Source organism: Callithrix jacchus, chromosome 11, assembly GCF_049354715.1.
Source record: "Callithrix jacchus isolate 240 chromosome 11, calJac240_pri, whole genome shotgun sequence".
Classification (NCBI taxonomy): domain Eukaryota; kingdom Metazoa; phylum Chordata; class Mammalia; order Primates; family Cebidae; genus Callithrix; species Callithrix jacchus.
This window is the reverse complement of record NC_133512.1, coordinates 8,468,478-8,493,375: the sequence shown is the minus strand read 5'-3', so window position 1 is coordinate 8,493,375 and position 24,898 is coordinate 8,468,478. Positions and strand designations below refer to the sequence as shown.

General features: G+C 40.9%; 1 protein-coding gene across 15 annotated transcripts in view; it reads right to left on the bottom strand.

The window, feature by feature from the left end:
* Positions 1 to 24,898, bottom strand: part of SUGCT (succinyl-CoA:glutarate-CoA transferase) — a 723,305-nt gene that overhangs the window by 667,015 nt on the left and 31,392 nt on the right. For all 15 annotated transcript variants that reach the window (XM_054237014.2, XM_054237011.2, XM_002751352.7 and 12 more), the window contains 3 exons: positions 23,902 to 23,987; positions 22,898 to 22,948; positions 14,386 to 14,506 (listed from right to left, as the gene is read on the bottom strand). In XM_054237014.2, the coding sequence (XP_054092989.2) occupies positions 14,386 to 14,506; positions 22,898 to 22,948; positions 23,902 to 23,987 (258 nt within the window). The remainder of the gene's footprint in view (positions 1 to 14,385; positions 14,507 to 22,897; positions 22,949 to 23,901; positions 23,988 to 24,898) is intronic.

Below are 24,898 nucleotides of genomic sequence, written 5' to 3'. Positions count from 1 at the left end.
AGAAATATAGAGTGGTCACTTTACAAATATAAATACGTCCTTCAGAGAATCTCCCTACTCAGGAGTACACAGGAAACATTGCATTTTTCACAAAAATAATTCCTAGTGAATAATAGCTGTTTAAACACTGCCCCCTAATGTGCATACTCAGCTCCCTCTGAAATGATAAGAGGACCGTGCTAATAAAAATAATCAGGTCCTTCCTCCCTTGTGACCACTAGCATTTTTGTCCTGCAGACCAAATTTCATAGACTGAGGCAATTTCAACCACACAACTGTCAGAATGCATTAAAGTAATCTCCCAGCCATTCTAAGATTACCCTCATCAGCAATAAGGCCCACATGTGAGTGAGAACAAACTGTCTGGGCTTGGACAGCACTGACAAGACAGCAATACCACTGGGAAACATCAGGAAAGTCTAGGACCCCAATCATAACATGTGCAACTTTAGACTGATGTAATCAGTCTTATTAAAAAGTTTTTTTTAAAAAAATGATTACCAAGAAAATCTCCACCACAGTACTGTTTCATTCTTTCATAATAGTACAGTTTGCTAATACATGTCATATTTACTGCACATTTTAACTTGTTTACAGAATATCTCTGACCTAGGCTGTCAGCTAAATAATTTGCCTCAGCCATTTGGGCTCACCATTCTCTGCTATTGACTCTGAAAAACTGTAAGGGCCTTTATTAATCTTTAAAAAGGTACCTTTTCTTTTTTTTAATGGAGTCTCGCTCTGTCACCCAGGCTGGAATGCAATAGCATGATTTCGGCTCACTGCAACCTCAGCCTCCCAGATTCATGCGATTCTCCTGCCTTAGCCTCCCAAGTAACTGAGATTATAGGCACCTACCACCACACCCAGGTAATTTTTGTATTTATAGTAGAGATGGGGTTTTATCATGTTGGCCAGGCTGGTCTCGAATTCCTGACCTCAGATGTTCAGCCTCCCAAAGTGTTGGGATTACAGGTGTGAGCCACTGCGCCTGGCCAAGAAAATCAAACTGCTAAAAGAAGAGATGAACCTTGCTTTGTATGCACACAAACTCACGACTCATGAATGACTTCGGCTTCCAGAGGAATCTGTTGAAATCTAGACTCCCAGACTAATAAATTTGTTCATGAAATCCACCATTGCAAATAAGATTAACAATAAGTGAAAGAAAATGGCATAAATATAACACTGATCACTGTCTCCTAGTTACAAAATCTATGTCATTACTTCTTGATATGTCTAAGTATGGAAAGCATATAGGCACTTACTACTGAGTCAAGAAGCCTGAGTTTTAAACCCATCTGCTATCAAATAGCTGTGTGACCTTAGGTCTGGATCTGTTTCATTATCAGGAAATAAAGGAGAACAGAGTATACAGATGTTATTCTAATAACTGTCAGGAGGTGAGAATGAGGAGATTTTAGAATAATGAGAGCTATGTTTTCAGACTATACATGCCTCTGACACCCTCTCATTCTTCCATTCTACCACTGAAAAGCACATAAGAGACCCATTCTTCCTTATCTGAGAACTACTGAATTATATAATCTATCTCCAATGCCATTTGCCACACTAAAATGTCAATATAGAATTGCAGAACTGTAAGAAAACTTAGAGACTCTCCAATCATTAAGTCAAGGTCCAAAAGAGCTTCTGACCCTAACCAGTTAATTTTAAACGTGAATCATTGGGAAGTGTGGGGCTTCCCAAGTGGACTAGCATTTTATTTGATTTGATGATGTGATAAAATGCATTTTTTCTTTATTTGAGATGGAATTTTGCTCATTGCCCAGGATGGAATACAGTGGCGAGATCTCAGCTCACCACAACCTCCGCCTCCTGGGTTGAAGCAATTCTCCTGCCTCAGCCTCCCGAGTAGCTGGGATTATAGGCATGTGCCACCACACCTAGCTAATTTTTTATTTTAAGTAGAGATGGCATTTCTCCATGTGGGTCAGGCTGGTCTCCAACTCCCAACCTCCGGTGATTCACCCATTTCGGCCTCCCAAAGTGCTGGGATTACAGGCCTGAGCCACTGCACCTAGACAAATTGTATTATTATTCTCAATTTTCATCCTGCTCGAAACCAGTGCCCTGTGCCATGAGACTTTGTAGGTCCTCCCTCTAAAATAAAATATATTTTAACACCCATTGATATTGGACTTGGCCGTGTGACTTGCTTTGACAATATTCGATTTGTTAGCAGATGCAATGGGAGCAGAAGTTTTTTTTTTAGGTTCAAATTTTTTTTATTGCATTTTAGGTCTTGGGGTACATGTGCAGAACATGCAAGACATTTGCATAGGTACACACATGGCAGTGTGTTGTTGCCTTCCTCCCCTTCACCCACATTTGGCATTTCTCCCCAGGCTATCCCTCCCTAGCTCCCCACCTCGCTGTCCCTCCCCTCTTCCCCCCAATAGACCCCAGTGTGTAGTACTCCCTTCCCTGTGTCCATGTGTTCTCATTTTTCATCACACGCCTATGGGTGAGAATATGCAGTATTTCATTTTCTGTTCTTGTGTCAGTTTGCTGAGAATGATGTTCTCTATATTCATCCATGTCCCTACAAACGACACAAACTCATCATTTTTGATTGCTGCATAATATTCCATGGTGTATATGTGCCACATTTTTCCTGTCCAGTCTATCATCGATGGGCATTTGGGTTGGTTCCAGGTCTTTGCTATTGTAAACAGTGCTACAATGAACATTCGTGTGCATGTGTCCTTATAGTAGAACGATTTATAGTCCTTTGGATATATACCCAGTAATGGGGTTGCTGGGTCAATTGGAATTTCTATTTCTAAGGCCTTGAGGAATTGACACACTGTCTTCCACAATGGTTAAACTAGTTTACACTCCCACCAACAGTGTAAAAGTGTTCCTATTTCTCCACATCCTCTCCAACATCTGTTGTCTCCAGATTTTTTAATGATCGTCATTCTAACTGGCGTGAGATGGTATCTCCATGTGGTTTTGATTTGCATTTCTCTAATGACCAGTGATGATGAGCATCTTTTCATATGTTTGTTGGCCTCTTGTATGTCTTCTCTTGTAAAGTGTCTGTTCATATCCTTTACCCATTTTTGAATGGCCTTGTTTGTTTTTTTCCTGTAAATCTGTTTGAGTTCTTTGTAAATTCTGGATATCAGCCCTTTGTCAGATGGGTAGACTGCAAAAAATTTTTCCCATTCTGTTGGTTGCCAATTCACTCTAGTGACTGTTTCTTTTGCCATGCAGAAGCTGTGGAGTTTGATTAGGTCCCATTTGTCTATTTTGGCTTTTGTTGCCAATGCTTTTGGTGTTTAGGTCATGAAGTCCTTGCCTACACCTATGTCCTGAATGGTTTTGCCTAGATTTCCTTCTAGGGTTTTTATGGTGCCAGGTCTTATGTTTAAGTCTTTAATCCATCTGGAGTTAATTTTAGTGTAAGGTGTCAGGAAGGGGTCCAGTCTCTGCTTTCTGCACATGGCTATCCAGTTTTCTCAACACCTTTTATTAAACAGGGAATCCTTTCCCCATTGCTTGTTTTTGTCAGGTTTATCAAAGATTGTATGGTTGTAAATATGTTGTGTTGCCTCCGATGCCTCTGTTTTGTTCCATTGGTCTATATCTCTGTTTTGGTACCAGTACCATGCTGTTTTGATTACTGTAGCCTTGTAGTATAGTTTGAAATCCAGTAGTGGGATGCCCCCCCCGCCCCCCCGCTGTGCTCTTTTTGCTTAGAACTGACTTGGCTATGCGGGCTCTCTTTTGGTTCCATATGAAGTTCATGGTGGTTTTCTCCAGTTCTGTGAAGAAAGTCAATGGTAGCTTGATGGGGATAGCGATGATTCTGTAAATTACTTTGGGCAGTATAGCCATTTTCATGATATTAATTCTTCCTAACCATGAACATGGAATGTTTCTCCATCTGTTTGTGTCCTCTCTTATTTCGTTGAGCAGTGGTTTGTAGTTTTCCTTGAAGAGGTCCCTTACATTCTTTGTGAGTTGTATTCCCAGGTATTTTATTCTTTTTGTAGCAATTGTGAATGGCAGTTCATTCTTAATTTGGCTCTCTTTAAGTCTGTTATTGGTGTATAGGAATGCTTGTGATTTTTGCACATTGATTTTATATCCTGAGACTTTGCTGAAGTTGCTTATCAGTTTCAGGAGTTTTTGGGCTGAGGCGATGGGGTCTTCTAGGTATACTATCATGTCGTCTGCAAATAGTGACAATTTGGCTTCCACCTTTCCTATTTGAATACCCTTTATTTCTTTTTCTTGCCTGATTGCTCTGGCTAGAACTTCCAGTACTATATTGAATAGGAGTGGTGAAAGAGGGCATCCTTGTCTAGTGCCGGATTTCAAAGGAAATGCTTCCAGTTTTTGCCCATTCAGTATGATATTGGCTATTGGTTTGTAGTAAATAGCTTTTATTACTTTGAGATACGTTCCACCGATACTGAGTTTATTGAGGGTTTTTAGCATAAAGGGCTGTTGAATTTTGTCAAAGGCCTTCTCTGCATCAATTGAGATAATCATGTGGTTTTTGTTTTTGGTTCTGTTTATGTGGTGAATTACATTTATAGACTTACATATGTTGAACCAGCCTTGCATCCCCAGGATGAATCCTACTTGACCATGATGGACAAGTTTTTTGATGTGCTGTTGCAATCAGCTTGCCAGTATTTTATTGAAGATTTTTGCATCTATGTTCATCATGGATATTGGCCTGAAGTTTTCTTTTCTTGCTGGGTCTCTGCCGGGTTTTGGTAACAGGATGATGTTGCTCTCATAAAATGATTTGGGAAGGATTCCCTCTTTCTGGATTATTTGGAATAGTTTCAGAAGGAATGGTACCAGCTCCTGTGTGTCTGGTAGAATTCGGCTGTGAACCCATCTGGACCGGAACTTTTTTTGTGTGGTAGGCTCTTAATTGCTGTCTCGTCTTCAGATCTTGTTATTGGTCTATTCATAGTTTCGGCTTCCTCCTGGTTTAGGCTTGGGAGGACACAGGTGTCCAGGAATTTATCCATTTCTTCCAGGTTTTCTAGTTTATGTGCATAGAGTTGTTTGTAATATTCTCTGATGATGGTTTGAATTTCTGTGGAATCTGTGGTGATTTCCCCTTTATTGTTTTTTATTGCATCTATTTGGTTGTTCTCTCTTTTCTTTTTTATCAGTCTGGCTAGTGGTCTGTCTATTTTGTTGATCTTTTCGAAAAACCAGCTCTTGGATTTATTGATTTTTTGAAGGGTTTTTCCTGTCTTTATCTCCTTCAGTTCTGCTCTGATCTTAGTTATTTCTTGTCTTCTGCTAGGTTTTGAGTTTTTTTGATCTTGCTCCTCTAGCTCTTTCAATTTTGATGATAGGGTGTCAATTTTGGATCTCCCCACTCTTCTCATATGGGCACTTATTGCTATATATTTTCCTCTAGAGACTGCTTTAAATGTGTCCCAGAGATTCTGGTATGTTGTGTCTTCGTTCTCGTTGGTTTCAAAGAACTTCTTTATTTCTGCCTTCATTTCATTGTTTATCCAGTCAACATTCAAGAGCCAGTTGTTCAGTTTCCATGAAGCTGTGCGGTTCTGGGTTAGTTTCTGAATTCTGAGTTCTAACTTGATTGCACTATGGTCTGAGAGACTGTTTGTTATGATTTCAGTTGTTTTGCATTTGCTGAGGAGTGCTTTACTTCCAATTATGTGGTCAATTTTAAAGTAGGTGTGATGTGGTGCTGAGAAGAATGTATATTCTATGGATTGGGGTGGAGAGTTCTGTAAATGTCTATCAGGTTTGCTTGTTCCAGGTCTGAGTTCAAGCCCTGGATATCCTTGCTAGTTTTCTGTCTGGTTGATCTGTCTAATATTGACAGTGGAGTGTTAAAGTCTGCCACTATTATTGTGTGGGAGTCTAAGTCTCTTTGTAAGTCATTAAGAACTTGTCTTATGTATCTGGGTGCTCCTGATTGGGTCTATATATATTTAGGATCGTTAACTCTTCTTGTTGTATCGATCCTTTTACCATTATGTAATGGCCTTCTTTGTCTCTTTTGATCTTTGTTGCTTTAAAGTCTATTTTATCAGAGATGAGAATTGCAACTCCTGCTTTTTTTTTGCTCTCCATTTGCTTGGTAAATCTTCCTCCATCCCTTTATTTTGAGCCTTTGTGTATCCTTGCATGTGAGATGGGTTTCCTGGATACAGCACACTGATGGGTTTTGGTTTTTTATCCAATTTGCCAGGCTGTCTTTTGATTGGTGCATTTAGCCCATTTACATTTAGGGTTAATATTGTTATGTGTGAATTTGATCCTGCCATTTTGATGCTAGCTGGCTGTTTTGCCCGTTAGTTGATGAATATTCTTCATTTAGTTGATGCTCTTTAGCATTTAGTGTGTTTTTGGAATGGCTGGTACTGGTTGTTCGTTTCTATGTGTAGTGCCTCTTTCAGGAGCTCTTGTAAAGCAGGCCTGGTGGTGACAAAATCTCTGAGTACTTGCTTGTTCGCAAAGGATTTTATTTTTCCTTCACTTATGAAGCTTAGTTTGGCTGGATATGTAATTCTGGGTTGAAAGTTCTTTTCTTTAAGGATGTTGAATATTGGCCCCCACTCTCTTCTTGCTTGTAGAGTTTCTGCCGAGAGATCTGCTGTGAGTCTGATGGGCTTCCCTTTGTGGGTGACCCGACCTTTCTCTCTGGCTGCCCTTAGTATTTTCTCCTTCATTTCAACCCTGGTGAATCTGATGATTATGTTCCTTGGAGTTGCTCTATTTGCAGAGTATCTTTGTGGTGTTCTCTGTATTTCCTGAATTTGAGTGTTGGCCTGCCTTGCTAGGTTGGGGAAATTTTCCTGGATAATATCCTGAAGAGTATTTTCCAGCTTGAATTCGTTCTCTTTGTCCCCTTCTGGTACACCTATGAAACGCAGGTTAGGTCTCTTCACATAGTCCCACATTTCTTGGAGACTTTGTTCATTCCTTTTTGCGTTTTTTGCTCTAATCTTGGTTTCTCATTTTATTTCATTGAGTTGATCTTCGACTTCTGATATTCTTTCTTCTGCTTGGTCAATTTGGCTGTTAAAACTTGTGCATGCTTCACGAAGTTCTTGTGTTGTGTTTTTCTGCTCCTTCAATTCATTCATATTCCTCTCTAAGTTATCCATTCTTGTTATCATTTCCTCGAATATTTTTTCAAATCTTTTTTGAAGGTTCTTAGTTTCTTTGCATTGATTTAGAACATGTTCTTTTAGCTCACAGAAGTTTCTCATTACCCACCTTCTGAAGTCTGATTCCATCATTTCATCATAGTCATTCTCCACCCAGCTTTGGTCCCTTGCTGCTGAGGAGTTTTGGTCCTTTGTAGGAGGCAAAGTGTTCTGGTTTCGGGTGTTTTCCTCCTTTTTGCGCTGGTTTCTTCCCATCTTTGTGGATTTATCCACCTGTCGTCTGAGTAGTTGCTGACTTTTCGATTGGGTCTCTGAGTGGACGCCCAGATTGTTGATGATGAGGTATTTCTGTTACTTGGTTTTCCTTCTACCAGTCTAGCCCCTCCACTGTATGACTGCTGAGGTCCACTCCAGGTCCTGCTTGTCTGGGGTACACCTGTAGCAGCTGCAGAACAGTGAGGGATGCTACTAGTTTCTTCTTCTGCTATCTTTGTCCCAGAATGATGCCCGCCTAATGTCAGTCTGATCAGTCTTTTTTGAGGTGACTCTGGATTACAGGTGTCAGGGAGCTGCTTGAGGAGACAGTCTGTACTTTATAGGAGCTCAAGCGCTGAGCTGTGAGCTCTGTTGTTCATTCAGGGCTGTTAGGCTGCTACGTTTATGTCTGCTGCAGCAGAACTCTTAAAACCCCTTTTTTTCCTCAGATGCTTTGTCTCGGGGAGTTGGGGCTTTCTTTATGAGTGTCCATTGCACTATCCTGCCCAGCTAGGAGGCAGTCTAGTCACTATTTGCCTGCCGAGGCTCTGCCCTGCTGATGTGGGGTCCGCCCTGTTGCTGCGGGCTCTGCCGTGGGCTCCACCCTGCGGCAGAGTCTGTCTGTTATGGCGGGCTGCCTTGGCAATGGCAGGCTGCATCAGCAATGGGAGTGTAGCTCAGTAGGGGCAGATTGCCTCGGTAATGGCAGACGCCTCTCCCCCACCGAGCTGCACCGTCCTGGGTTCAGCTGTGCCCGCAGTGAAACTCTCCACCCGGAGTGTTTTGAATTGCCGTTTTGTTTGTCCCTTTGGGGGTGAAACCCACCGAACCTGCTCATCTGGCTCCCTGCCTCAGAGTGCCTTTCTTTTTTTTTTTTTTTTTTGTTTTTAAGTTGAATGGATGGCTCTCTCCCAGGTGTTTCAGTTGCCCATGGTAGGGCACCGGGATCTGTGTGATTTCCCATGCAGCGAGCCACTGCACTGGCTCAAACGCCACTTCCCAGGAATCTCCTGGTCTGGCTCACTGTCCAAGTCCCGTTTAATCAGATGGATATGCTAATTGGGAGCAGAAGTTTTAAACACACTGGTGGGAATGGGCTTGTTCTCTTGCACTCCACCTTTCCCTATGAGGGGAAATGCATTTAGTGGCCACTGGTCCAAGGAGGATAACAGACATGCAGAGCATACCAGGCCCCCAACCCACAACTTGGAGCCAAACCTAACCAGTCTGTCAACTGAATCCCAGCCAAACACAGACGTGGGAAACAGAAATAAATGCTTATGTCATATAACATTGTGCATTTTTTGGTTATGCAGCATTTTTATGGTAATATAATTAAGAAGATAATTTACCTATATTAACATTTTAAACCTCAATATTTCCATTAGATTAGAAGAGTCTAATGGAAAAAAAATCTCTCCCTCTCTCAGTCACACATATAAATATTGTTGTTTAGAAAGAAAATTGAAAATATGATTATGGATCTATAAAATGGCACATTTTAAAAAGAAAGATCTAGTGGCCAAGAATCATCTACCATGTACAGAACCTAACATTCAGTACAAAAGTTAGTCATCAGGGCCAGGCACAGTGGCTCACACCTGTAATCCCAACACTTTGGGAGGCCGAGGTGGGTGGATCACTTGAGGTCAGGAGTTCAAGACCAGCCTGGCCAACATGGTGAAACCCTGTCTCAACTAACAGCACAAAAATTACCTGGCCATGGTGGTGCATGCTTCTAATCCCAGCTACTAGGGTAGCTGAGGCAAGAGAATCACCTGAACCCAAGAGGTGAGGGTTGCAGTGAGCAGAGATTACACCACTGCACTGCAACCTGAGGAACAGAGTGAGACCCTGCCTCAAAAAAAAAAAATCACTATGGCCCTTCTTCCCATCTAAAATGACAACCACCCTCACATTGCAGCTTACTTTATATCTTTAATTTTTTTTTCAAGACAGAGTACTAGAGGGCAGTGACGCGATCTCAGCCCACTATAACCTCCACCTCCCAGGCTGAAGCAATTCTCCTGTCTCAACCTCCTAAGTATCTGGGACTACTAGGCGCATGCCAACACATCAGGCTAATTTTTGTATTTTTAACAGAGATGGAGTTTCATCATACTGGTAAGGCTGGTCTCAAACTCCTGACCTCAGGTAATCCACCTGCCTCGGTCTCCCAAAGTGTTGGGATTGTAGGTGTGAGCCACCGTGCCCAGCCTGCAGCTTACTTTATATGAAGACACTAAACCTGCCATTGTAAAACTGTAACTGAGATGGTAAAAGAGATCTGATCCACCCAACTCTACCTTGAATCTTTCTTCTAACCTCCAGGCTGTCGTTGTTCATTCCTGGGCATAGGCTGAACTAACTTTGAGAGGAATTTAGTTTATGGTTTACAGTTTAAAACAAAGATGGCAATAGTATTTTAGTTATTTTTTATGAATATTTTTTAAAACAACATATATAGGTCGGGCATGGTGGCTCACAACTGTAATGCCAGAACTTTGAGAGGCTGAGACGGGAGGATAACTTGGACCCAGGAGTTCTAGACCAGACTGAGCAATGCGGCAAGATCCCATTGCTACAAAAAAAAAAAAAGTTTTTGATTAAAAAATTAGCCAGACATGGGGGTGGGGGTGCACACCTCTAGTCCTAGCTACTCGGAAGGCAGAGGCAAGATGACTGCTTGAGTCCACAAGTTAGAAGCTGCAGTGAGCTATGATCATGCCACTGTACTCCAGCCTGGGTGACAAAATGAGACTTTGTCTCAAAGGAAAAAACATATATTTTGAAGCTTTTTATGGTAAAAAAAAAAAAATTGTCAGATATCTATTTTAAGATAAACTTACCAAACAATACGAGTAAAACTTTTGCTTAGTTCCTTTTTAAAATCTCTTTAAATGCATTAGTTCCTTTTCCTAGCTTAGGAAAAGACTTAAGGCCCAGTGACCTATGACAATAATTGAATATTTGCTTCATGGTACAGGTCCTTTTGGTATCTTAAAGCAATGATCTTATATAGCACCACGGATAAGCTGTAGAAAAAATCACAGATAAGGCGATCTATATACTAACCTGCGACTATCCTCTGAAAGTTTTTTTGGAAATGTAAGCATACTATTTACTGCTTATCCCTATCTCTGAAAAAAAGAATGCAGAAAAAAATTGCAACTATTAAACCCTTTAGTCAAGTTCTGATTACTCATTCATTGATTCAAAAATTGCTGTTGACAAGTCTGGCCAACATGGAGAAACCCCATCTCTACTAAAAATACAAAAATTAGCTGGGAATATTGGCAGGCACCTACAATCCTAGCTACTCGGGAGACTAAGGCAGGAGAATCACTTGAACCCGGGGCAGGGAGGTTGCAGTGAGCTGAGATTGCACCACTGCACTCAAGCCTGGCGACAGAATGACACTCCGTCTCAAAAAAAACAAAACCTGCAGTTGAGCCCCTATCATGTGCTCTGCATTACAGGTAGAACTGGGAATAGGCCGGGCGCGGTGGCTCAAGCCTGTAATCCCAGCACTTTGGGAGGCCGAGGTGGGTGGATCACAAGGTCAAGAGATCGAGACCATCCTGGTCAACATGGTGAAACCCCGTCTCTGCTAGAAATACAAAAAATTAGCTGGCCTTGGTGGCGTGTGCCTGTAATCTCAGCTATTCGGGAAGCTGAGGCAGGAGAATTGCCTGAACCCAGGAGGCGGAGGTTGCAGTGAGCCGAGATCGCGCCATTGCACTCCAGCCTGGGTAACAAGAGTGAAACTCTGTCTCAAAAAAAAAAAAAAGACAAAAGTAATTCCAACCTACATATGCTGTATGCCTTTCTGCTTAAACTATCTATGTTTTTAAGTTTAAATTGCCTATGAAAATAAACACTTCTGGCCAGGCATGGTGGCTCATGCCTGTAATCCCAACACTTTTAGAAGCCAAGGCAGGCCAATCACATGAGGCCAGGAGTTTGAGACCAGCCTAGCCAACATGGCAAACCCCCATCTCTACGAGAAACACAAAAGAATTAGCCAGGTGTGGGTGGTTAGTGCACTTGGTGTTGTCTTGCCTAAAACCCTCTTTGCCAGTAGCTATGTGGTTCACTCCCTTACCTCATGCAGGTCTCTACTCAAATGTCACCATACGGGTAGAGCATTCCTTCACCTACCAGTATAAAATAGCTTATCTTCCCTTGCCGACTATCAGACTCCATTATCAAAACAAAACAAAAGTGCTTATTTGTTTACTAGCTATCACTCTAACCTAGAGCATAAGTGTTCTAGAGAACACAGATGGGTTTTTGTCACCCCTGTATTCCAGACTATGAGACTACTGTCTGAAAGATCATGGGTTTGCAGTAAATATTTGGTAGTTAAATGAGTAAAAACTTAAAATATTATGAATTTTTCTGATGTAAACTATTAACGTAACATTTTATGGGCCCCTTTTCTATATTGCATCCCTAATTAAGAGTTAAGTATTTATATATAAAACTAATACAATGACTTTTTCCCTATAGCCTAAACATACACATACATGCAAATGGTTCACTGGTAATCAAAGACTTTATGCCACTCTTTTCCATCCCTTGGTTTAGTGCCTCTGAATATATGGAAGACATACCTTGAGCTCCTGTGTTATTATCTTTTTCTTAAATATATATTTTATTGCATTTTAGATTTTGGGGTACATGTGAAAAAGATGCAAGATTGTTGCATAGGTACATACATGGCAGTGTGGTTTGCTGCCTTCCTCCCCATCACCTATATCTGACATTTCTCCCCATGTTATCCCTCCCCAACTCCCCACCCCCCACTTTCCCTCCCCTAGTTACCCCCCAACAGACCCCAATGTGTGATGCTCCCCTCTCTGTGTCCATGTGTTCTCATTGTTCAACACCCGCCTATGAGTGAGAACATGCGGTGTTTGATTTTCTGTTCTTGTGTCAGTTTGCTGAAAATGATGGTCTCCAGGTTCATCCATGTCCCTACAAAGGACACGAACTCATCGTTTTTTTATGGCTGCACAGTATTCCATGGTGTATATGTGCCACATTTTCCCTGTCCAATCTATCATTGATGGGCATTTGGGTTGGTTCCAAGTCTTTGCTATTGTAAACAGTGCTGCACTAAACATTCGTGTCCATGTGTCCTTATAATAGAACGTTTATAGTCCTTTGGATATATACCCAGTAATGGGGTTGCTGGGTCAATTGGAATTTCTATTTCTAGGTCCTTGAGGAATCTCCACACTGTCTTCCGCAATGGTTGAACTAATTTACTTTCCCAAAGACAGTGTAAAAGTGTTCCTATTTCTCCACGTCCTCTCCAACATCTGTTGTCTCCAGATTTTTTAATGATCGCCATTCTAACTGGCGTGAGATGGTATTTCAATGTAGTTTTGATTTGCATTTCTCTAATGACCAGTGATGATGAGCATTTTTTCATGTTTGTTGGCTTCGTATATGTCTTCTTTTGAAAAGTGTCTGTTCATATCCTTTGCCCACTTTTGAATGGGTTTGTTTTTTTCTTGTAAATCTGTTTTAGTTTTTGTGGATTCTGGATATAAGTCCTTTGTCAGATGGGCAAATTACAAAAATTTTTTCTCATTCCGTTGGTTTCTCATTCACTCTAATGACTGTTTCTTTTGCTGTGCAGAAGCTCTGGAGTTTAATTAGATCCCATTTGTCCATTTTGGCTTTTGTTGCCAATGCTTTTGGTGTTTTAGTCATGAAGTCCTTGCCTATGCCTATGTCCTGAATGGTTTTGCCTAGGTTTTCTTCTAGGGTTTTTATGGTGTTAGGTCTTATGTTTAAGTCTTTAATCCATCTGGAGTTAATTTTAGTGTAAGGTGTCAGGAAGGCTACCAGTTTCTGCTTTCTGCACATGGATACCCAGTTTTCCCAACACCATTTATCAAACAGGGAATCCTTTCCCCATTGCTTGTTTTTGTCCAGTTTGTCAAAGATCAGATGGTTGTAGATGTTTGGCGTTGCCTCCAAGGCCACTGTTGTGTTCCATTGGTCTATATCTCTGTTTTGGTACCAGTACCATGCTGTTTTGATTACTGTAGACTTGTAGTATAGTTCGAAGTCAGGTAGTGTGATGCTTCCAGCTTTGTTCTTTTTGCTTATAATTGACTTGGCTATGCGGGCTCTCTTTTGCTTCAATATGAAATTTAAGGTATTTTTTCCAGTTCTGTGAAACAGGTCATTGGTAGCTTGATAGAGATAGCATTGAATCTGTAAATTACTTTGGCAGTATGGCCATTTTCACAATATTGATCCTTCCTAACCATGAGCATGGAATGTTTCTCCATCTCTTTGTGTCCTCTCTTATTTCGTTGAGCAGTGAAAGCCAATTAACATTTCAACTGCAAGCCGGGAGCAATGGCTCACGCCTGTAATCCCAGCAGTTTGGGAGGCCAAGGTGGGTGGATCACCTGAGGTCAGGATTTAGAGACCAGACTGGTCAACATGGTGAAACCCTGTCTCCACTAAAAATATAAAAATTAGCCAGGCGTGGTGGTGGGCACCTGTAATCCCAGCTACTCAGGAGGCTAAGGCAGAAGAATTCTTTGAACTTAGGAGGCAGAGGTTACAGTGAGCCAAGATCGCGCTACTGCACTCCAGCCTGGGCAAAGGAGTAAGACTCGGTCTCAAAAAAAAAAAAAAAAGTTTTTTGAACTGTAAATTCACCTTTGCAAAAGTTAATAACAGCACTTTGTAAACATTTCTAAAACATCAACATAAAAATTAGCAAAACTGTAGGCAGACAATTCAAAGAAGAAATGTAAATAGCCAATAAATTTATGAAAATGTTCATTTAGGTTAATGTTCCTTAATAATGTTAAGCACCATAAACAGCCTGCGAGAAAGGAAACAAGAATAACTTCCAAAAAAACGAAGCCAGCAAGAGGTTCCTTACAGCAATAAGAAAACACAGAAACTGCCAAACCTTTTAACTGACAAGGTTGTGGGGTTGAATTACCTGTGATGGAACAATAGATGATGTGAGGAGCAATCTTGTCTATATCTTGATATCCCAGGCCCATTGCAGACAGTTTGCCAGGGAGATAGTTTTCCACAAACACGTCACAAACAGCTGCAAGCTGAAGGAAGAGATGAACATGAGCCAGACTTCCACTGAACAAATCCCCACATAATGGAATTTTAACTTCTACACAATTGATTCTCCCTTTGTAATAGCCCAGAAAAATTGAAGGACAGATGAAGTAAATTAGATAAACACAGAAGCTCTGGTCAACTACTTAAATAAAGTATTACTGTCAGCAAAATAATAGTTATTAAAGTTTTTGTAAGTACATGGTATTCAATGGATTCTGCATCCTTTAAATGTAATAATTATCTAGACTAGACTACATGGTCTGTCCAAATAGAGTCTCAAAACATTAGGTAGAAAAATTAGAATGTAAGTACATTAAAATATATAAAAAACATCTTTTAAAATCTTTACAAAAACACTAAATAGGCCAGGTATAGTTGCTCACTCCTCTAATCTCAGCACTTTTGGAGGCCAAGGCAGGTGAATTGCTTGAGCCCAGGAGTACAAGATCAGGAGTTGAAGACCAGCCTGGGCAACATGGCAAAATCCCATCTCTACAAAAATTAACCAGACATGGTGGTGCACACCTATGGCCCCAGCTACTTGGGAGGCTCAGGTGGAAAGATCACTTGAGCTGGTAAGTTGAGGCTGCGATGAGCCGTGATGGCACCAATACACTCCAGGCTGGGAGATTGTTAGATCTTGTCTTAAAAAAGATCTAAATACAATGTCTTCACTACTCTGCATCCCTATTACTGTGTAATATTCCTCATTATAACATGCACTTAACACGTGCAGGCAGGATTCTGATTTTCACCCCTTTCAGATGCATTCTTCCCAAAGCGTTTTAAATGTATTAATGAACCACTGGAGTTTGTTGTTGTTGTTATGTGTTTATTTGTTTGTTTTACTTCAGGCTACTAAACTATAGCCCAGGAAGCCAGGAGCTGTCAAAAACAAAATCCACATTGTGATGCCCAGAGCATTGCTATAGGAATTAGAGGACAATGTAGCATTGTAAACCTTAATTTTAATTTTTTTCCCAAAATTTCAATTGTAACTACACACTTAAAAATGTTTTTAAGGCCAGGCATGGTGGTTCATGCTTGAATCCCAGCACTTTGGGAGGCCGAGGCAGGTGGATCACCTGAGGTCAGGAGATCGAGACCACCCTGGTCAACATGGTGAAACCCTGTTTCTAGTACAAATACAAAAATTAGCCTCTTGTGGTGACGGGCACCTGTAATCCCAGCTACTTGGGAGACTGAGGCAGGAGAATCACTTGAACCTGGAAGGCAGAGGTTGCATGAGCCGAGATCGTGCCATTGCACTCCAGCCTAGGCAACAAGAGCAAAACTCCATCTAAAAAAAGACAAGCTTTTAAAGGACCAGACACAGTAGCTCATACCTGTAGTCCCAGCACACTGGGAGGCCGAGGCAGGCAGATTATTTGAGGTCAGGAGTTGAAGACAAGCCTGGCTAACATGGTGAAACCCTGTCTTTACTAAAAAGAAAAAGAAAATAAGCCAGGTGTGATGGCACACACCTGTAATCCCAGCTACTCGGGAGGCTGAGGCACAAAAATCACTTGAACCCAGGAGGCAGTGGTGGCATGATGGCACCACTGCACTCCAGCCTGGGTGACAGAGTGAGACCCTATCTCAAAGAAGAAAAAAAAATCTTTTTAAAAGAACGGGGCACAGTGGCTTATGCCTGTAATCCCAGCACTTTAGGAGGCCAAGGCGGGCGAATCACTTGAGGTCAGGAGTTCAAAGACAGGCTGGCCAATATGGTGAAACCCCATCTCTACTAAAACTACAAAAAAAATTAGTCAGGGTTTGGCTCAATGCAACCTCTGCCTCGCAGATTTAAACAACTCTGGGCCTCAGCCTCCCTAGTAGCTGAAATTACAGGCTCATGACACCACACCCGGCTGATTTTTTGTATTTTTAGTAGAGACGGGTTTCACCATCTTGGCCGGGCTGGTTTTGAATTCCTGACCTTGTGATCCACCCGCCTCGGCCTCCCAAAGTGCTGGGATCACAGGTGTGAGCCACCATGCCCGGCCCACTACATTTCTATCAGGGCTACTCAATAGGGCAGTGTTAGTGGGATTCATAACTCTTGCTACTAAGGCATTGGTATACCTATGGATAATTTAGGGCTAGATTTATAATTCTGAGCAAAATAAATGAATTGCTGTTACTTCCTTCCTACTCTGTCCTTTATCAATTTGTAACAATTTGAAATTATGTTCGATTCTAGGCTTGACTTCTCTTCAAGTCTGATTTGTAAATATTTTTAAAAATTTTAAGTACATTTGGCCTCCCAAAGTGCTCGGATTACAGGCTTGAGCCACCGCGCCCAGCCACTTTTGTGTTTTTAGTAGGCAAGGGGTTTCACCATATTGGCCAGGCTGGTCTAAACCTCCTGGCCTTAATCGATCTGCCCGCCTCAGCCACCCAAAATGCTGGGATTACAGGCGTGAACCATCATGGCCATCCAATTGCTTTTAGGTAGTTATATAATTCATAAGTTATGTATCTTACTATCTAAAGGAAAACTATTTATTCCCTAGTCATTAGGACTTCTGGTACAGATTTCTCTTCTGGCCTTAAGAGTAGCAAAAAGAAACCCTGTAAAGATTTTTAAAAATGTTTTTTATATATTTAATGTACTTACATTCTAATTTTTCTACCTAATGTTTTGAGACTCTATTTGGACAGACCATGTAGTCTAGTCTAGATAATTATTACATTTAAAGGATGCAGAATCCATTGAATACCATGTACTTAAAAAAACTTTAATAACCATTATTTTGCTGACAGTATACTTTAAGTAGTTGACCAGAGCTTCTAGGTTTATCTAATTTACTTCATAGCAAAGACCTGGAATCAACCCAAATGCCCATTGATAATAGACTGGATTGGAAAAATGTGGCACATATACACCATGGAATATTATGCAGCAATCAGAAATGATGAGTTTGTGTCGTTTGTAGGGACATGGATGAATCTGGAGAACATCATCCTCAGCAAACTGACACAAGAACAGAAAATGAAACACCGCATATTCTCACTCATAGGCGTGTGATGAAAAATGAGAACACATGGACACAGAAAGGGGAGTACTAAACACTGGGGTCTATTGGGGGGAAATGGGGAGGGCCAGTGGGAGGGGGAGGTGGGGAGGGATAGCCTGGGGAGAAATGCCAAATGTGGGTGAAGGGGAGAAGAAAAGCAAAGCACACTGTCATGTGTGTACCTACGCAACTGTCTTGCATGCTCTGCTCATGTACCCCAAAACCTAAAATCCAATAAAAAATTTTAAAAAAAAAATTTACTTCATCTGTCCTTCAATTTTTCTGGGCTATTACAAAGGGAGAATCAATTGTGCAGAAGTTAAAATTCCATTATGTGGGGATTTGTTTAGTGGAAGTCTGGCTCATGTTCATCTCTTCCTTCAGCTTGCAGCTGTTTGTGATGTGTTTGTGGAAAACTATCTCCCTGGCAAACTGTCTGCAATGGGCCTGGGATGTGAAGATATAGACAAGATTGCTCCTCACATCATCTATTGTTCCAACACAGGCAATTCAACCCCATACCCTTGTCAGTTAAAAGGTTTTGCAGTTTCTGTGTTTTCTTATTGCTGTAAGGAACCTCTTGCTGGCTTCGGGTTTTTTTGAGTTATTCTGGTTTCCTTTCTCAGGAAAGTAAGTCAGGGCGGTGGCTCATACCTGTAATCCCAGCACTTTGGGAAGCTGAGGTAGGTGAATCACTTGAGGTCAGGAGTTCCAGACCAGCCTGTCCAACATGGTGAAACCATGTCTCTACTAAAATACAAAAAAAAATTAGCCAGGCATTGTGGCATATGCCTGCAATCCCAGCTACTCAGAAGGCTGAGGCAGAATTGCTTGAACCTGGGAGGTGGACGTTGCAGTGAGCCAAGATTGCACTGCACTCCAGCTTGCGCAACGAAGCAAGACTCCACCTCAAAAAAAAATCACAATAATTGGCTGGGCACAGTGGCTCATGCCTGTAATCCCAACACTTTGGGAGGGTGAGGAGGGCAGATAACTTGAGGTCTGGAGTTTGAGACAAGCCTGGACAACATAGCAAGGGACAACATACAAAAAATTTAAAAGTTAGCCAAGCATGGTGGCACATGCCTATAGTTCCAGCTACACAAGAGGCTGAAGCAAGAGGATTGCTTGAGCCCAGAAGGTGGAGGCTGCAGTGAGCCAACTTCATGCTACTGCACTCCAGCCTGGGCAACAGAGTGACAGTGTCTCAGAAAAACAAAAACACTCCTACAATCTCTAAGGAAAAGAAACTGCATGCCAGATAGCGAAATGCTAATATTGTTTCATCCAAGCATAGGATAAATGAGAGTTCATTATCCTTTCAACTTTTCTGAATGTTTTAATTTTTTATAACAAAATGTTACAGGAAAATGAAACTTGTGCATTGCTCTGCTGACGATAACACATGCCCATAATAATAATATTGTGACTGTCAACTAATTAACATAGAAAATTGTCTAAAATATTGGATAACACATGATGAAGAGTTATCGAATCATATTGCCACAATAATACTAACTTCCATTTAGATTTTCTAAGCAGAGTTTTGGTTTTCACACAACCTGTTTTTGTTTAGCCTAGTTGACAAAGGAGTCATACTTTTTGAAGCTCTCACATATCCAGCTGATTGCCTTGTATAATACTTTGGAAATGTTTCTATAAACTAGACTCATTATATTAGCAATCATGGCCACCAAGGCCTAAATAGAGAGGGGTTTTTTTGCTACTCTTAAAGTCAGAAGAGAAATCTACACGAGAAACACAAAAGACTAGGGAAAAAATAATTTTCCTTTAGATAGTAAGATACATAACTTATGAATTGTGTAACTACCTAAAAGCAATTGGATAGCCATGGTGGTTCACACCTGTAATCCCAGCATTTTGGGTGGCCAAGGCGGGCAGATCGATTAAGGCCAGGAGGTTGACACCAGCCTCGCCAATATGGTGAAACTCCTTGCCTACTAAAAATACAAAAGTTAGCCAGGTGTGGTAGTGCACACCCAATCCCAGCTACTCAGGAGGCTGAGGCAGGACAATCACTTGAACTCAGGAGGTAGAGACTGCAGTGAGCTGAGATTGTGCCACTGCACTCCAGCCTGGGTGGCAGAGTGAAACTGTATCCAAAAAATAAAATAAAACAAAATGAACAAAAAATAAAAGCAATAGACATAAATAATGTCCCCAAACAACCTATTTATATTTAATAAGTTTAAATGTACTTAAAATTTTTAAAAATATTTACAAATCAGACTTGAAGAGAAGTCAAGCCTAGAATGAAACATAATTTCAAATTGTTACAAACTGATAAAGGACAGAGTAGGAAGGAAGTAACAGCAATTCATTTATTTTGCTCAGAATTATAAATCTAGCCCTAAATTATCCATAGGTATACCAATGCCTTAGTAGCAAGAATTACGAATCTCACTAACACTGCCCTATTGAGAAGCCCTGATAGAAATGTAGTGGGCCAGGCAATGGTGACTCACACCTGTGATCCCAGCACTTTGGGAGGCCGAGACGGGTAGATCACAAGGTCAGGAATTCAAGACCAGCCTGGCCAAGATGGTGAAACCTGTCTCTACTAAAAATACAAAAAAATCAGCCGAGCGTGGTGTCATGAGCCTGTAATCCCGGCTACTAGGGAGGCTGAGGCAGAGAATTGTTTAAACCTGCAAGGTGGAGGTTGCAGTGAGCCAAGATCGCACCACTGCACTCCAGCCTGGGCAACAGAGTGAGACTCCATCTCAAAAAAAAAGAAAGAAAGAAATGTGAAGTAAAGAACCAAGACTATGAACACTGAAGATGGAACCAAGAAACACAAGACACAAAGAGAAGTATTAAAGGTAGAACAAGCTCCCAGATTAAAAAATAATAGTAACAATAACTAATGAGGAGAAGATTTTTTTAAAGGGGGCCTGAAAATAAAGACAATGAGAGTTGGCTCCAAGGTGAGGGTAGTCACTGTAGGAAAACAGAGGAGGTCAACAAGAGTAGAGAACAATTTAGAAAAATCAAACCGAGTTTCAAAAGAAAAACAAAAATGAACAAACCTAAATTATGCTACAGGAAAGATATGGAAAACCAAGGTGGTAAAATCAGGATGATTTTCAAGCTTTGGGTTCAAAATATATGTAGTAAATGAAAATTCTAAATTGGCTGCATTGATCCAGCAGAACCAAAAAAAGGATGGTCCCTGATTCTGTTCTTAATAATTGAAGATTATCTTTCATTGACCAAGATAGAGAACTGAAAGCAGCAGCAGAGCAATTGAAAGCTAAGTTGATGCTTTGGTAAAATGTAAAGTTTGAGGCCGGGCACAGTGGCTCACACCTGTAATCCCAGCACTTTGGGAGGCTAAGGCAGGTGATCAACTGACGTTAGGAGTTCAAGACCAGCCTGACCAATATGGTGAAACCCCATCTCTACTAAACATACAAAAATCAGCCAGGTGTGGTGGCATGTGCCTGTAGTCCTAGCTACTTGGGAGGCTGAGACAGGAGAATCTCTTGAACCCAGGAGGCAGAGGTTGCAGTGAGCTGAGATCTTGTCACTGCACTCCAGCCTGGGTAATAGAGCAAGACTCTGTCTCAAAATACATACATACATACGTAAGTAAATACAAAATAAAGTTTGAGACTTGGTTCTCTAACCAAATAGTCATAAATTGTTCATAATTGGCCCTTGAACAACAGGGGTTTGAACTGTGCAAGTCCACCCCAGGAGGAACCAAACATGGATGGAAAATACAGTATTCACTGGATGCAAAACCCATGTACACTGAGAGCCAATTTTTTGTATAAGTAGGTTCCATAGGGCCGACTGTGGGACTTGAATATTCACAGATTTTGGTATATGTGGTGATTCTAGTAGAACCAATCCCCCAAATACAGAAAAATACTGTACAGATATTAGATTCAACTGTAAACCTTAACTAGTATGGCAAACAAGTTTTATCCCACATGATGAATCCAACATCAGGAGCACAGAAAATAACAACAGCTAAAACATAATGAGTGCTGACTGTGGCAAGCACTCATCTACACATTTTATACAGACTAACTCAATTCTAACAACAATCTTAGTAGGAACTATTAGGCTGGGTGCAGTGGCTCACACCTGTAAATCCTAGCACTTTGGGAAGCTAAGGTAGGCAGATCACTTGAGGTCAGGAGTTCGAGACCAGCCTGGCCAACATGATGAAACCCCATCTCTACTAAAAATACAAAAATTAGCCAGGCATGGTGGTGCATGCCTGTAATCCTAGCTACTCTGGAGGCTGAGGCAAGATAATTGGTTGAACCCAGGAGAGGAAGGTTGCACTGAGCCAAATCATGCCATTGCCCTACAGCCTGGGCAACAGAGAGAGACTCTGTATCAAAAAAAAAATGGCTGGGCACAGTGGCTCACGCCTGTAATCCCAGCACTTTGGGAGGCTGAGGCAGGTGGATCACCTGAGGTTGGAAGTTCAAGACCAGCCTGGCCAACATGGTGAAACCCTATCTCTACTAAAAATACACAACTTAGCTGGGCATGATAGCACACACCTCTAATCCCAGCTACTTGGGAGGCTGAAGCAGGAAAATCACTTGAACCTGGGAGACAGAGGTTACAGTGAGCTGAGATTGTGCCACTGCACTCCAGCCTGGGCAACAGAGTGAGACTCTGTCTCAAAAAAAAGAAAGAAAGAAAGAAAGTGGTTATTATTACTGCCTCCAGTTTACTAATGAAGAAACTGAAGCACAAATAAATTATATAACTTGTCTAGGGTCATATAGTAGTACAGTAAGTACCGAAGGCAGGATTCAAATCACATGTAAAGGTATCCAACCTTAATTCAACCACTGTGCCTTCCAGCTACTCAAAGAAAGATGCTGAGATAGGTTTGGATATATTGGCTGTCGGAGTAAGGGCTATAGAAAGATTGGACTCTCCAGTGATGTGACCCACATCCGAATGTCAGCTTTTCCCCATATTAGCTGGGTAATCTTGGAGCATCACTTAGGCCCCAGGAAACTCAATTCCCTTTTATATAAATGAGATTTCAATTCTTCATTTACAAGGTAAATTCTGAGGATTAGAGGAGACAATGTAAGCAAAGGGTCCAAGCCCAGGATTTGATGTAGAGTAGGCACTCAGTCAATAGGAGCCAGCACCATAATCACACAAAATATACAAGAAATTTAAAGCACACTACACTTATAAAGAAGTATACAAATCAAGATAAATACTTAAAAGGTATTTATTGCAAATGTACAGCTCATCCATAAAATTAAGTTTTAAAATACTTTTGCTCTGATGTTCCAATCCCTAATTATAACCTAGGTGGTGGGATGGCTTCTATATAGCATACTATACCTCTTTGATGATTTTCGCCCCTTTCGGATCCTTGATATTAACAGCAATGCTCTAAAAATTAAAATATATATCTATTATTTTGGTGACCGGTACATAAGAAGCCCAAGCCCCACCATTATGCAGTGGCAAACATGCACATGTAACTCCTGAATCTAAAATAAAAAGTAAAAAATAATAATAATAATAAGTATATTAAAATGCTATTATAAAAGTTTTTCTCTTTTTTTTTTTTTTTTTTTCAGACAGAGTCTTGCTCTGTCACCCAGGCTGGAATGCAGTGGCACAATCTTGGCTAACTACAACCTCTGCCTTCAGGGTTCAAGCGATTCTCCTTCCTCAGCCTCCCCGGTAGCTGGAATTACAGGCACCCACCACCACGCCCGGCTAATTTTTGTATTTTTAGTAGAGATGGGGTTTTGGAGTTTCACCATATTGGCCAAGCTGGTCTCAAACTCCTGACCTCAGGCAATCCACCTGCCTCAGCCTCCAAAACTGGTAGGATTACAGGTATGAGCCCCTGAGCCTGGTCGTAAAAGTTCTTATTGCTGACAAGAAAGCCATTCATATCGTAGATCTTCTTAAATTTAGTTTATGCATGAGGAAATATTTAAATCATCTTACTGATTCTATTTATCATGAGGATATATGCTAACAAGGATTATAGGAGAAGTTTTTAATTATAATACCGAGTGTTAGACAATTATTCCCCAAAAGAATAACAAATGTAAGCCATCAAATGATTTTTCTCTTTCATAAAATTATTTCCATTATAAATTCTTATGAAATGTTCCATGTTACTTGGTAGATAAGAAAGAGTAGTAAAAAGCTCATTGTTTCTATTCGGTGAATGGTAAATGAAGGGAAGTTTAATTTATTTGAAATGTTAGTTACAGCTTTAAAAAAATAAAATAAAAGGAAGAAAAAACAAGCCACAATGATATCATCAGTTTTGCTGTTACAAGAGAATTACATAAAAAAAGCAAAAAAGGGAATGATAGTCTTACTTTTTTATTTCGGTTAACACTGAGATAATATGTACTTTCTGTTCCCACGAAAGGTGGCCCCCAAGTTCGTGTATCATCACCAGCTCCTGAAAATAATAATATGAGCTATTAATCTGTGGGGGGTAGGTTTTTAGATAGACTCTCGCTCTGTTGCCTAGGCTGGAGTGCAAAGGTGCGATCTCTGCTCACTGCAAACTCCACCTCCTAGGTCCAGGTAATTCTCCTGCCTCCAGCCACCCCAGTAGCAGGGATTACAGGGGTGCACCACTACGCCTGGCTAATTTGTGTATTTTTAGTAGAGACAGAGTTTCACCACGTTGGCCAGCTGGTCTCGAACTTCTGGCCTCAAGCAATCCACCCACTTCAGATTCCCAAAATGCTGAAATTACAGGTGTGGGATTACAAATCTAACACCATAAAAGATGGGGTATTTTATGATGGATATCTACTTCAAATAATTCTGAACTGCATTCATGTCTGATTCAAAGACAACACTACAGAATTACAGAAAAAATGTTCTCTTTACACAAAAAGCAACTATAGAAAGTACAGATAAAACTAATTATTACATAGGTAATTATTTATCACTAGACCTCCAAAAAGAGAGAATTTGTGAATGTGGGATAAAGTTTTAAATCCAAATCATTTAAATGACATAACCAATTTATTAGCCATTAGACTTTACCCATTAAAATTGAACAAGAAAAACAGACTTCTTTTTCTTTTGAAAGAAAAAAAGCAAAAGCAACTCATTTACTTAAAACGCACACACAGGCTGGGTGCAGTGGCTCACGCCTATAATCCCAGCACTTTGGGAGGCCGAGTCGGGTGGATCATGAGGTCAAGAGATAGAGACCATCCTGGTCAAAACAGTAAAACCCTGTCTCTACTAAAAATACAAAAAAAAATTAGCTGGGCATGGTGGTGCGTGCCTGTAGTCCCAGCTACTCGGGAGGCTGAAGCAGGAGAATTGTTGAACCCAGGAGAAGGAGGCTGC